This window comes from Sphaerodactylus townsendi, linkage group LG08, assembly GCF_021028975.2.
Source record: "Sphaerodactylus townsendi isolate TG3544 linkage group LG08, MPM_Stown_v2.3, whole genome shotgun sequence".
NCBI lineage: Eukaryota > Metazoa > Chordata > Lepidosauria > Squamata > Sphaerodactylidae > Sphaerodactylus > Sphaerodactylus townsendi.
This window is the reverse complement of record NC_059432.1, coordinates 94172729-94186810: the sequence shown is the minus strand read 5'-3', so window position 1 is coordinate 94186810 and position 14082 is coordinate 94172729. Positions and strand designations below refer to the sequence as shown.

The window sequence follows — 14082 nt, the reverse complement described above, 5'->3', positions numbered from 1 at the left end:
GGCTTGGTGGACTTTGCCTTACAAGGCTTGTGGAACTGAACCAAGTGAGGAACAAAGGGGGAACATTTGGTCCCCCTAAGTTCCAAAGTCCTCCTTTCCCTTCAGACACTTTCTTATGACCTCACTCTTCCATTCAGTGCTTGTTTAATACACACACACACACACACACACACACACACACCGTCCTTTTAAACCTTGCCTTGTCTCTCTGCAACATCTAAATTCATATAATAACATTTATATGAAGCAGCAGTGGCGTAGGAGGTTAAGAGCTCATGTATCTAATCTGGAGGAACCGGGTTTGATTCCTAGCTCTGCCGCCTGAGCTGTGGAGGCTTATCTGGGGAATTCAGATTAGCCTGTACACTCCCACACACGCCAGCTGGGTGACCTTGGGCTAGTCACAGCTTCTCGGAGCTCTCTCAGCCCCACCTACCTCACAGGGTGTTTGTTGTGAGGGGGGAAGGGCAAGGAGATTGTAAGCCCCTTTGAGTCTCCTGCAGGAGAGAAAGGGGGGATATAAATCCAAACTCTTCTTCTTCTTCTTCTTTGCTCATATCCAGTTAGTCTCATCACTCCTGTCTTTCTCTTATACTTGTTATCTCCTATGTCCAAATTATGAAGTATATTTATTTCAGAAATCTCTTATCCCCCCCTCTCTCTCCCTCCTTGTTTGTTGTAGAAATTCTAAGTTTATTGATCTAAACTGTGAAGAGAGAAGGAAGCTTTACGCTGCCGTATTGTGCTTTGACACTGTCAAAATATTCTGAAGTTTTTTGTTACACAGCACTGGAAACTATATCTAGGCTGTTGATCACTAACCTTCATTTGTAGATATAAGGAATTACATTTAGCCAATTAACCCTTATTCACAGTGATAAAACAGGCTGGTGATGTGATTCCTCAATAAGTCTGCAAAATTACTTGGGATCAGCATTTATCAGTTACCTGTTCCTTAAACATTTTACGGAAAAGCAGTTCCCTGAGGAATAAAAGAGTGCGAGCCTAGAAAAGTGTTGTAGAAAATGGGTTAATCGAGTAAGTGGGGAAATAAATAGAAAATAGTACTTACATTCTTACTGAAGCTTAAGGAGCAGCAAAATGAGATGTATTTATATGGCATATTTCTAAAGGATTACAGTTTCCTTTTAAAACGCACACGCTCAATGCTTTATCTGGCAGCCGCACACCTTTCAATAGGCCCTTTAAAGCCTTTAAAAATGCAGATTCAGGGTTATCACGTTGCTTCCAGTCTTACCCAATTTGCCACAGTATTGTTCAGGCCATTTAATAAAGATTGAAAGGGCTGCCTGACATCACTCATTAGTGCGCCTTTTCTTCTGTTAAAACTCTGCAGTGCTGCCCTGCAGGAAAAGAAGGCTAAAGCAACAGTATGTGGCACATACCCCCTCCCCCCAAAAAAATTATCCCCCATCCTTCCTTTCCTTCTTTCTTCCACATCTCTCCCTTCCTCCTCAAACCAGATGTTATGATTTCTGTCTTTGAAGCTCTCAAACATTTTTTCCTTTGGAAAGAACAGCTGCAGGGGGTCCCAGTTTGGACTGACACTATGTTGCAGGGAGAAGTGTTTCCCAGCCTAAAATGGCTCTATGCATCTGCTAGGTTCCCTACTAGTGCAAATAGACACATGCACTTTGCTCAGGATGGGGCTTATATTTCTGTTTTGACCAGGGCTGGTGCCAGCATATCCTGAAGTGGGGCAGCCACATGGACCCAGGGTCAGTGGCAGGTCCCACTCCCACTGACTCACCAGCACATGTCCCTTCATTGATGTCCACACAACTGCCCATCTCCTCCACTTGCTGGAAAGCACTTTGTGGCCGTTTCCGCATGGCCACGATTGGGGTTGGGTCGGCATATACAACGCCGACCCAACCCCCCTGGGACCGTTCGCACGAACGGTCCCAGAAACAGCTGGGAAGACAGCGCCGCGGAGCGCCGTCACCCAGCCAACCTGCCATGTCTGTGGCCGTCTGGCACGTCGCCGAGGCCTGGGTACACTCCCCCCTGCCCTGCGCGAGTGCTCCGGCATCGCAGGGCAGGGGGCGTGTCCCCAGGCCTCAGCGACACGCTGGACGGCCACAGACACGGTAGGTGGAGGGCGAAAGGGGGGAGGGCGCTTTCGAGCTGCTGCCATTCGCACAGCAGCAGCTCGAAGCTGCTGTTTTCCGTAAACCTCGCTCGGGGAGCGAGGTAGGAAAACGGCGGCTTTGTGCCACTCAGGCGGAGCGAGGGCCGCGCGGCTGCGAAGCAGCTGCACCCCCTGTGCGAACGGCTCCCTGGGGACGGCGTTTTTGCCCTGTGGCATTTAGGCCACTGTAGGACATTCAGGCTGGCTTCCCCCTATGATCTCAGTGCCTGGGAAGGAATATAAGGGTGGATGCACTATCTCAGGAACCCAAGACCGAAGCTGTATAGGGCTTTATAGGAAAGACTATCTGCATTTTCATACTGAATTGACTCCTCAATATATATATATTTTTATGAATGCATAAGGAGGTCTAATTGCAATATATATTAATAGTCTGGAGAATTTCCATAGGTCTAGAAGTTACTTGAAGTTGTCTTTTTTTTCAGAAACAAGATCCTGTATCTTTTGATCGAGCATTTGAAGAAATGTCAAGGAAGGTGCTCAATATCAGATATACTTTGCTCCCCTATCTCTACACCTTGATGTATGAAGCCCATGCTCATGGTAGCACAGTTTCCCGCCCTTTACTGAATGAGTAAGTCTTAAATAGCCTGTGGAAGCTCACAATGTAATCTTATTATCGCAAACAACCCTGCTTATCCTTGCTCAAAGGTCTGTGTTGCTTCATGTGTGTGTGTGTGTGTGTGAAGTACCATGAAGTCACAGCCAATTTATGGTGACCCGAGCAAGGAGCTTTCAAAGCGAGTGAGAAGCAGAAGAGGTTTACCATTGCCTGCCTCTCCAGAATCCTCTTCAGATGTCTCCCTTCCAAGTATCAACAAAAACAGCATATATAAATGTGTCTTTTACCATGCACGACATCACCACCAAGGTTCTAATCACAATATGTACACAAAAGCTGTTGACATGCAGCCCTGTTATACTATTGGTAGTTTTGGTTAGTTTATGGACACTTTTGCCTCCTTTCTTCATAAAATAATTCTTTATCATTATTGCAAGCATGCATATACTGCTTCACCTTCAACGGTTCCCCCCCCCCTCGCCCTGCCTGTGACTCAATAGTACTGATAAGATCTGTGACTCAGCACTACTGATAAGATCTGTGGTGCTGTGATGACTCACCATGTTGATTGTTGCCAACCCTTTCATAGCTGCACTATCATGAAATAACCACAATAATCTGAACATAATGTTTGCACTCACACACACACAAAGGAGACTCACATAATTTCTTTTGAATTCTTTGGGAAACAAAACAGGTTCTGAATATGTCAGTCATATTGCAACTGAATCAAATTACTTTAAGGTGCAAAATAACCTTTAACCAGGCGTATTTACTCTTGTTAATATTTATCAAAATCCGTTAATGATAACATGCATTTTATTGTGTTTTACAATAGGGTGTCTTTGTCATCTGTCAATTACTGGACTTGTTTATAATTTTACCTAGTATAATAAACCTGTTGGCAGATGAAACTGGATTTTTAAAAAAGTTTATCGCTATTTTTTAGCATGTGACCATTTTATTTGTTACTAAATGAGGCAGAATATGCTCAGAGAATGCTTGGGGAATAATATCATCACACAATAGTAATGTAGTATTTTATTCCTAGGTTTCCAAATGATCAGGCAACATGGAATATATATAAACAGTTTCTCTGGGGCCCTGCTTTGCTCATTAGTCCTGTGCTAGAACAGGTAAGAATATAAATACATGTGGACATTTTAAAAAAACTAGAATCACTCTTTTTTGCCTATAACATGTATCCATGTGTTCACATTTCAGAGTCAGACAGTGGTGGATGCATATTTTCCTGATGTCCGCTGGTATGATTATTACACAGTAAGTGAAATACCTGTGTACGTGCATACGTATTTTTGTGTGCTCTGTCTCATTATTTGGCAAAATTATCTGCCAGATCTGAGGAAAAGGATATTATGACAAAATATGTGGTAAATATATATAGAAGTAAGCTCTTAATGGACACAGTAGTTCCTAAAAATAGATATAAAATTATTTCAATAGGGGTAGCCCCAATGACTTCATTGTGCTGTTGGCTACAATTCCCAGAGCTAGTATGGCATTGTAGGGCATAGAGAAAACAACAGCTTTAGTGACCGTATTTAGATGCTTCCTAATTATCTGTCAGATGGAAGAAATTTATGGTTTTCCCTGTGGTAGATGGCAATGTTAGGGTTGTCATCACAAAACAGATAGATTTATACTTCTCTTCCCTAGTGTCTACATATAAGGATAGTATAGCTGAGATGGACATATGTTGGTTCTAGGATTATACTTAAGGATGTTACTGAATTTAATGATAACTTTGGTTCACTTCAGAAGTTTATTTTTGATTGGTTGTTGTGGCTTTCCAGACTGTATCCAGTCGTTTTTGCTCATAATGTTTTGCCTTTATCTATGGCTGGCATTTCCAGGGGCATGGTAAGATGTGTTTCTCTCTATGGAGATGCCAGCCATAGATGTGTTTCCTTCTGTGAAGGTGCCAGCCATAGATGTGAGTGAAACATTAGGAGCAAAAGTTACCAGATCATGGAGACACAGTCCGGAAAACCCACAACAGCCAGTTGATTCCAGCTGTGAAAGCCTTTGACAATACGTTATTTTTTGTTGTTTCTCCAAACCAGGCCATGGTCATCCTTTTTCCCTCAATCCTCTTAGCAAACCTTAATAGATATATAGGTGCCTTTTTTGCATCACTTGCATAAAAATGATGTAAAAGCACAACAGAGCACAGTAAAACTGAATAGAAGAACAGGAGGAGTCTGGATTTATATCCCCCGTTCTCTCCTGTAAGGTGATTCAAAGGGGTTTACAATCTCCTTTCCCTTCCCCCTGTCCACAACAAGCACCCTGTGAGGTGGGTGGGGCTCAGAGAGCTCTGAAGAACTTTGACTAGCCCAAGGTCACCCAACTGGCATGTGTTGAAGTGCACAAGCTAATCTTGTTCAACAGATAAGATTCCACAGCTCAAATGGCTGAGCGGGGAATCAAATCAGATTAGAGTGCACCTGCTTTTAACCACTACACCACACTGGCTCTATAATACCATCTTCAGAGGCTAGATGGAAAGTGGCCCGAGAAAAGGCCTTCTCAGTTGTGACACCAAATCTTTGAAACTCCCTCCACAGTGAGATTCCTCTGTCTCCCTCTATCATTGTCTTTTGCAGTGATTAAGATTTTCTTTTCTCTTGTCTGTCATTCCTTTGCTAACTGTTGTTAGCTGCTCTCCCTGTTTGTCTGTTTAGATGTGTTTGCTTATTTAAATATTTTTAATTTTTAATGTTAATGTTTAAAACATATTAATGTTTGTCACCTTGGGACTCTTGAGTTGGGTGGAAAGGCAGCATGGTGTAGTAGTTAGGAATGGTGGACTCTAAACTGGAGAACTGGGTTTGATTTCCCCACATGCACAACAACTTTAATCTGATGAACCAGGTTTGATTCCTCATTCCTCCACATGAAGTTGTGGAAAGAGGAAGGGAAGGAATGTGTAAGCCACTTTGAGACTCCTTATGATGGAGAAAAGTGGATATAAATCCAGTCATCTTCTAATAACAGTAATAATTAAATTAGATAAGTGGGGTTATAGTAAGTTTCATAGCAAACATGGATTTGAACCTAGGTCTCCCTGGTGTGCATTGGATAAAAAAATATGAACACAGGGTTTGACATCAACTGTTTAAAAGATCCTGGGATTGAATTAGTGGTGGCTGTGGCACAGACAAAATGCTTGGTGGTGAGACATTGTGATGGAAAGGAATAACTGAAGAGAAGTGTGAGAATTACAAAATAATAATAATAGTGTATGCAGTCATATTTGTCTGACCCACGTCCCCCTTTTTATTTACATTGATGCCATTAGATATTAATGGAAGGATAATGAACTGATCTTACGTTATAGGTAGCAGAATGTCAAGCTGATGTCCTGCTATTCAAGTTTTAAGTGGACCAACCATTAAGAGATAATTACAACCCTTTAAAACCAGAAACACAAAAACCTTCTGAAAATTAGATCTAAGAATGTGATAAAATCTTTTTAAAAGTTTCTATGAATTGCAGCAGCCTTCCCCCCATTCCTACTGAAACTCAGACACTGAACATCTGAAAAGAATAAAAAGCTTCACCTCCTAACCAATCCAAATCATCCATACATCTAATGAGAGCAATGACCTTAAAATGGGTTATCTGTGGGCTCATAATGGTGTAACTCTGCTTTGGATTGCATTGTATATGTCAAATGCAACACCTTAAGTGAGCCCTGGAAGGCACCAGTCCCTATATCCCACCTAACATGGTCCCAATTTACAAAAGTACCTTCTCATACTTTTCAATTCTAAGATTCTTCTTTGTTTGTAGCTGAATTGATAGGAAAAAATAGGAGGGGTTGCTCTGCAATAGCATCTTCCTTTCTAGGGCCCCTTCCGCACACACAAAATAATGCGTTTTCAACCACTTTCACAACTGTTTGCAAGTGGGTTTTGCTATTCCGCACAGCTTCAAAGAGCACTGAAAGCAGTTTGAAAGTGCATTATTTTGCCTGTGCGGAATGAGCCAAAGAGAAATTTAGCAGCCTTATTGCTTCCATGGCTTCTGGAAACAAGTGATCACATTCCTATTTCAGCCAGCACTTGTTTTTTTTTGGGGGGGGGCGGATTTTAGTGTATTATAATTGTACATATTGTACCCCTAGGAACATATTGTTCCTAGGGGTAGAGGAGCTGACCGTAGTTGGCTTCCAATGGGCTTTCAGCCCAGAAATGCCCCCAGTGTAGCCCTTGGACTTATGCCACCTTCAAGGATGGGTAAGTCTGTTTGGGTGGTAAAGAGCTTTCAGGTGGCCTGGGTTTTCTTTTATATTGTCTCCCCATGCTGCCTGGAAGGCCTCTGAAGGAGCGACAGCGACATTATCCTCCACTGGAACCTTCTGGGTTAGGCTGTGTGAATAAAAGTCCTTCCATATTGCCAGTCAGGTGAGGCTCCTACCTGCCCCACCAATCACGTTTTGGGGAAAACAGGGCATTCCAAAAATTGAGGTAATCACACAATACATTGCAATTGGTTTTGGTATGTGTTGGGGAAGGGCAGATCATGCAGTCTCTCTTTGCAGATCCTTTATATTCAGAACTAAGTAACGTGGAATGTGATTACCCAAAATCACTAAACAGATAATTCTTTTCCTGAGGGTAATCAGACAAGTTTTTTTTTTAAAAAAATGAACCACAATAAAAAAACTCAGAAGCATAGAAAATGGAAGGGCAAAAGTTAAAACAAACCAGAGATTATCTTCAGAGAATGTAGAAACAACAATGAAAACAATAACTCTCCCAGACTACCTCATCCCTGTGATCAAATGTAACTCCCCCCCCCCCCAGTTATAACTATCTCATCATGTGGAATTAAAGATAATTGAGTGTGTGTAGTTCCATCTCCTTCCATTCATCTATATCTATTTTTTTCTTTTCTACTTTATGGATGTGCATAAGGTCATTGATCGACTATTGTAATAGAATGAAAAAGAGGGGAAAATCTTGATTTAATTATGTATACATGTATTATATACCATTATATGTATTATATACCCGGGGGGGATGAACAGTGATATTCCAAAACAATATGGGAGTTTAATGGGAAAAATTTGTTCACTGCTAAGTTCAATCAATGTGTAATTGCCATAGCATTGGAAAAGTCACTTGGAAAGGATTCAGGAGAAGTTAGTACAGTGGTGGGATTCAAATAATTTAACAACTGGTTCCAAACTTCCAGTGATGGGACTCAGTGGTGAGATTACAACTGGTAGTGTCACTCAGAGGTGGGTTTAACTACTGGTTCTACCGAAGTGGTGCAAATAGGCTGCATCCCATCACTGAGTTAGTAGTGCTTAAGTAGAGAACAACTAACTTAAGACCCATTAATTTCAGATGGTTTAATTAAGACTGACATTATATGGGTTGGGGGCCCAAGAGTAATTTGACTGTGGTCAATAAGTGCTGGAGTTAATCTGCTGAGTGGAGAATTATGCTATTTATACCTCAGTGGAATTCACTGGAGTTAGGAGAGGTATCAATAATCAGCTATGATTGTACATAGCTAAGTAGAATACATGTGTTTATGGGGGGGTTATGGGGGATTTTTTAGATGTAACACACCAAACTACTTGTTTTTTATAGGATATGGACATAGGGCAAAGGAAACTGACAAAACTCTTACAAGCACCTATGGATCATATAAACCTTCATCTCAGAGGAGGATATATTATCCCATGGCAACTGCCAGCTGCAAATACCAAAATCAGGTATGGTCAGATGTCTGGTTTTTGGAAGTAGGTTTTTTAAAAAAAATTGCAGGTTTTTCTCATGGGAATAGATTAAACCATGAGATCAAAATAAGGTGACATATATCATATGTTCCAAATGCCAGAGAATGTCCTAAACATTTAAGCTTAATTTGTAAGAACTGTGAAAGCTATATCACTGATTTTTTAAAAATATCATTTCTAGCCGAAAAAATCCAATGGGTCTTACAGTTGCTTTGGATGATAACGGAGCTGCTCAAGGGCTACTTTACTGGGATGATGGAACAAAAATTGGTATGTACGGAGTATATAGGCCTTGACTTAGTTGGCTGAGGCTGATGCCTTCCCCTAATGTTACCCTCTGGCACTGGTATAAGAGGATTATTGGCTCTGAATGTGGACGTTCCTTTTAGTCACCAGAGTCCCTTTAGTCACAATGGCTAGTAGCACTCACAGGCCTATTCTCTGTGAATCTGACTAATCTTCTTTTAAAGCCGCCTATGCCTATGGCTATCACTACATCCTCTGGCAGCAAAGTCAGCAACTTAACCATTCAAGAAGTATTTCCTTTTGTCTATCCCGAATCTACCATCCATCAGCTTTATTGAATGTCTTTGTATTCTAGGGTACCCTGTGTATAATTTTATAAACTTCTATAATGTATGCCCTTAATTGTCTCTTTTCCAAACTAAAAAAGCCCAGACTCTTCTGCCTTTCCTCATAGGGTAGGTACTCCAACCTCCTAATCATCTTGGTTACCCTTTTCTGTAGTCTTTCCTACTTTATCATATATTAAGAGTCTATACTTTTTTTTAAAAAAAACTCATTAATTATTTGATGTACAATGGGCATCCACAAAAATATGTTATTCTACCTTTTTATTATAGATGCTTATGAGAATGGTGTTTACCTCTTACAAACCTTTAATGCAAGCCAGGTATGTATACTTCTGAAGCTGAATATTATTTTTAAGAACTAGATAATGTCCGGTCCTGTGTAAGCATCAGTAATTTTTGTAGTGTTTGAATATTACAGTGATTGAGAGAGACAGACAGACAGATTGTAGATGTTGCCCAGATTGGCATGAACTATATTATCTATATTACATATTGAATTATATCCCATCCACTGCCCAAGGAACTTGGCTTTGAATATTTGGTTTTGCCACTCCTCAGCAAAAACTCCCTCCCACCCTCCGTGGGCAGTCCTAGGCCAACAACAAAAAGTTCTTGAGGTTCCTATTAAGCTTCCTTAGGACCTATGGCTCAGTTATACAGTACACTATTTATTTGTTTGTTTGTAACCCTGCATTTATCCCAGAAATTTACAACTTCTGAAGAGATTAGAAAATGGAAGTAATATGCTACCTATGGCTAGTCACTGATAACAGATAGTAGGCTTCTATTCTGTACCAAGTTTCCAATTGGTTATTGAGGACAAACCCAAATGAAGTGTGTACAGCAGTCAAACCTGTGCTTGTTTACATACAGAAAGTTCCCAGTTCTGCCTTGACATCTCCAATTAATTTGTCCTAAGTAGCTGAACTGGAAAAGTGTATGTGGGATCTTAGAGAGCAGTCAGAACAGAATACTGCTAGGTACAACTTACCTAGCATATTTTACCAATATATTCATGTGTATATGGTGTTAATGAATGGAGAGAGAAGTTTGGCTTGGTGGGAAACAGTTTGTGTTAATCCATGTTGTCCAGTAAACAATGTTAGATCTGTTTGTTGGACAAACAAGAAGAAGAGAGAGGGCTTGAGATATATCAGAGAAGCCTGTTGAAATCTAATCAGCTAGATTATCTGTAATAGGTTGAGTTTGTAAACATATAGGTAAAATACATGATCAGGAGAAATTGTAATGATCAAGTGATACATGATCAACCTGCTTCTACTGACTGAGTGCAGCAAGAAAACAAAAGCTGATCTGAAGTGAAGTAATTGACATAATAATGCACTTGGTATGCAAAGTAGTATGCATTGGCCTGCTGTGTCGATGACAAATAAATGATGTGTTAACAGGGAGGAAAATAACAATTCAGTCCAGATCTCACACAGTCCTGGCAGAGATGTTTGCAAGAACCTCCTGGCCTACCTGGAATATGTTGTATTCTTTGCTCTCATGAAGTCTTAGACCAGCTCTTCTTGCTTATCTGAGCAGCCACATTGATAAAGAGGAGAAACAGAGTTCAGGAATATGTCAGGCCTGTCAGCTAGGCTAGATCCCTACCACCAACTTTGGACTCCAAATAACGAGTGGCCACCAGATTTCTGAAGATTTTTAGAAAGTAGTGAACCAGGTGGGACTTTTCCCCTAGGACTTCTGATTGGCAGTTGGAGATCTGATTCAGATTTTTTAAACAGTGGCTTCAGCAGCAGCTTCCGCCACAGATAGTGTTGGCAACTTCCAGGTGTTGACTGAATTTGTCTTCTATTACAATTAATCTCCAGGTGATAGAGACCAGTTCTCCTGAAGAAAATAGCCAACTCTATGGTGTAACACACCATTGAAGTTCCTTTCTTCTGCAAATCCCACCCTTCTCAGACTCCACCCCTAAAATCTCCAGATATTTCCCAACCTGGAGTTGATAACCTTAGGACAAAGATCTTACCTTTAGACATGTAGTAAAGCTGTGTGTATGCAAGGATATTTTTATACAATATGTTCATAAAAGACATCATATTAAACAGAGCTTTTGCCTAAAATGCCTTAGCAGACCAGGTACTGCCTTAGCAGACCAGGTGCTCAGGAGCAGCAGCAGCAGAAGGCCATTGCTTTCACATCCTGCATGTTAGTTCCCAAAGGCACCTGGTGGGCCACTGCGAGTAGCAGAGTGCTGGACTAGATGGACTCTGGTCTGATCCAGCAGGCTAGTTCTTATGTTCTTAATGTTGAGGAGTTACTGTTACATGAACTCACACCTTGACATTTCATGGTTTGCTCCACCTTTTATGAGAGCCATTTGTGATTGTGCCGACACCGTATGTCAGAATTCAAAGGTGCCCAAAGACTCAAAAAGGTTGGGACCCCTGAGCTAAGGTCAAGTTACCTGAATGAAGGATTTTAATTCTCTCAGGAGGCCTTTTTAAAAATATTGTGAATAGGGATAATAGAATAAAATTCAGTGTCAAATTAATCCAGTCCAAATTACAGCTTTCTTTCCCTGTGTTAAATGCCCTCTATAATAAAATATCTCTATAAGAAATAAGGAAGCCAGTGAATTGAAATGCATGTAATAGGTATTGACACTGTCAAGGTGTTACTTTTTCACATTTATTCTAGTTATGGAATAAGATTACATTGCTATTATGCGTGATATTGAGTGAAAAGCAGTTCTAGTCACAGGGTAAAAATAATAAACTTGATGGTTCTATCTTTTTTTTAGAGTTCTAAAATAGTGACCCTTTGTAATAGGTTTCCTGGCACTACTGCTTCATATTTAATTTGGTTTCCCTGTCAAGCCATTAGATGTTAATTGTGAAGAAGGAATTTATTTCACTGTTATTTGCTATCATTGTTGGAAGAGTATGGTTAGATACAGCTCAGTGTAAATGCTTGTTTCCTACTCTCTTCTTGACAAATAACCAGTAAGTGGCGGGCTTTTCAGTTAAAATCCCAGTCTCTTCATTTGATAAAATGGGGCATTGTAATTCCAAACATATGTAGTGCATTCAAATATAGACCAGCTAGGAACAGAAGACTTTGAACAGCTGTATTATTGCTCACTGAGGATATAGTATTTTATGAGATAGGAGACAGTACCTGGTTATATATATAATTGTTACAGATGCAAAAACCACGATGATTTCCCCCCGAACAATTAAAATTGTACATTTGCACTTGTAAAACAGATGGACTGTAATCTAGATTGGATTATTCTCTGTGTTTCCTGAAGAGACCATTCAGAATCACAGTGGATTTAGTATTTTGGAAGGATAGTTATTTTTCCTATGTGATGAACCAACTATTTTGGGAATGGGGGGGTCTTGGGATTAAATTGATGAATTCAGGAGGAACTTTCCCATCAAACGACTTTTGATCTTGAGGGAAGTGATGTCACAGGAACTAAGCCCAGATGTACAGATGGTAGAGGCTGAAAGGAGGTGCTGAGGAATGGGGTAGACTCCCACAGCATGGTGCCCCCTTGTAAAGTGTCCACTTTTATGAAACCTTCTCTCAGTGTTTCTGACTGTAATAACTTGAAAGCTGTGATTGGGTATATAGTTGCCACTCAGCTTCAGGGCTCCTTGGATAAGTGCTTATGTTTTATCTCAAAAATCTGAAATAGTTTGCGACCAGGACACCTAAAAACTGAGATTGCTCAGCCATCTGGATCACTTTGAGTGGTTCTGCTTGCTTCATGTTCCTCACCTGAAATTTGACAAGTAGTTACGTGGAACAGAGAGTATTATTTGGTAGTTCCAAGATTTTGGAATTCCCATAGACAAAACAGTTTTTTAAAGTTATGTATATCTGCATGAGTCAATCTGATATTTTAATGGAAAAGTTGAACAAATCTTTGGATACTTAAATCCAGTGGCACTGTGAATGGGCAAGACAGATCTTTCCACAAACCTGAAGAAGTTCCAGATTGTGATTAAAAAACAACAGTGGAGTGTTGTTGTTTTTTTATGAAAAAAATAAAAGGAACACAGATTTCCTTAGCACTTGTTGCTAGGTAATGACACCATTCCAAAGTTTCGTTGTCAGTAAAAGCAAGGAGGAGGGGAAAGTGGTTTATCTTGGATCTTTTTTCTTAGTTTTTCAGAATCCTGACAATATCAAACTGCTTAAGCAAGTTTCATTTGTTGCTAAATGGGTTTGTAATACACTACTTCATCTCTTTGTAGTGTTTTGTAGGGTGGGCATTTGGTAAATCTGAACCAGGAAACACCTTAAAAAATACTGTGTCAATATTTGGGGGTGGGAGGTTCACCTGAAAAAAGGCAGCAATAAAAGGAAGCCCCCCCCCCCATTTGTTCAGGATTGAAAAAAATTCTGAGTCTATTAAATCCAAAGCCCAAAAATATCCCTCCCAAAAGTGACCACCCTTAGTGTTTTATACTGTGATTTGATACATTATCAGTGTATTCCTAAGGAGAATTACTACAGAATAAGTTGACTCATTTGAATATGCTTAGACTGGAGTAACTCTGCATAGCTTTTCGACTACAATCTTTGAAGACTCTTCAAACTGAAAAGCGGGATATAGACATTTTAATAGATAAAATAATAAATACTGTTTCAGGACTTGCTTACATAGAAAAAGAAGACAGAGCAAGAGACTGGTAAAGGTGAGCAATTGTGAAATCATAAATGAAACATAAGACAATTTTGTTTTTCAGCGTGCATTAGACATCAATGTGGCCCACTCAGGATATTTTGACCCCAACAACTTAAAATTTGCTGAAATTAAAATCCTCGGTGTAGAATCTTCCTTCACCCCCAGAGTTATAGTGTATCAGTATGGTCAAGTGATCCCGTCTGATCATACAACAACCTATAACTTTACAACTAAGGTAAGAGAATGATTTTTAAACTATGTTATTTTAAAGAGATTTCTTTCTTTTAGTCTCTGGATCGAGTACAA

At 40.1% G+C, this 14082-nt stretch overlaps 1 protein-coding gene across 1 annotated transcript in view; it reads left to right on the top strand.

Annotated features, from left to right (window-relative positions):
* The window catches only part of SI (sucrase-isomaltase), a 143387-nt gene that overhangs the window by 86286 nt on the left and 43019 nt on the right, over nt 1-14082 (top strand). The window contains exons 41-47 of the mRNA XM_048507076.1: nt 2599-2747; nt 3787-3871; nt 3960-4016; nt 8363-8487; nt 8693-8781; nt 9375-9424; nt 13838-14011. Coding sequence (XP_048363033.1) covers nt 2599-2747; nt 3787-3871; nt 3960-4016; nt 8363-8487; nt 8693-8781; nt 9375-9424; nt 13838-14011 — 729 coding nt within the window. The remainder of the gene's footprint in view (nt 1-2598; nt 2748-3786; nt 3872-3959; nt 4017-8362; nt 8488-8692; nt 8782-9374; nt 9425-13837; nt 14012-14082) is intronic.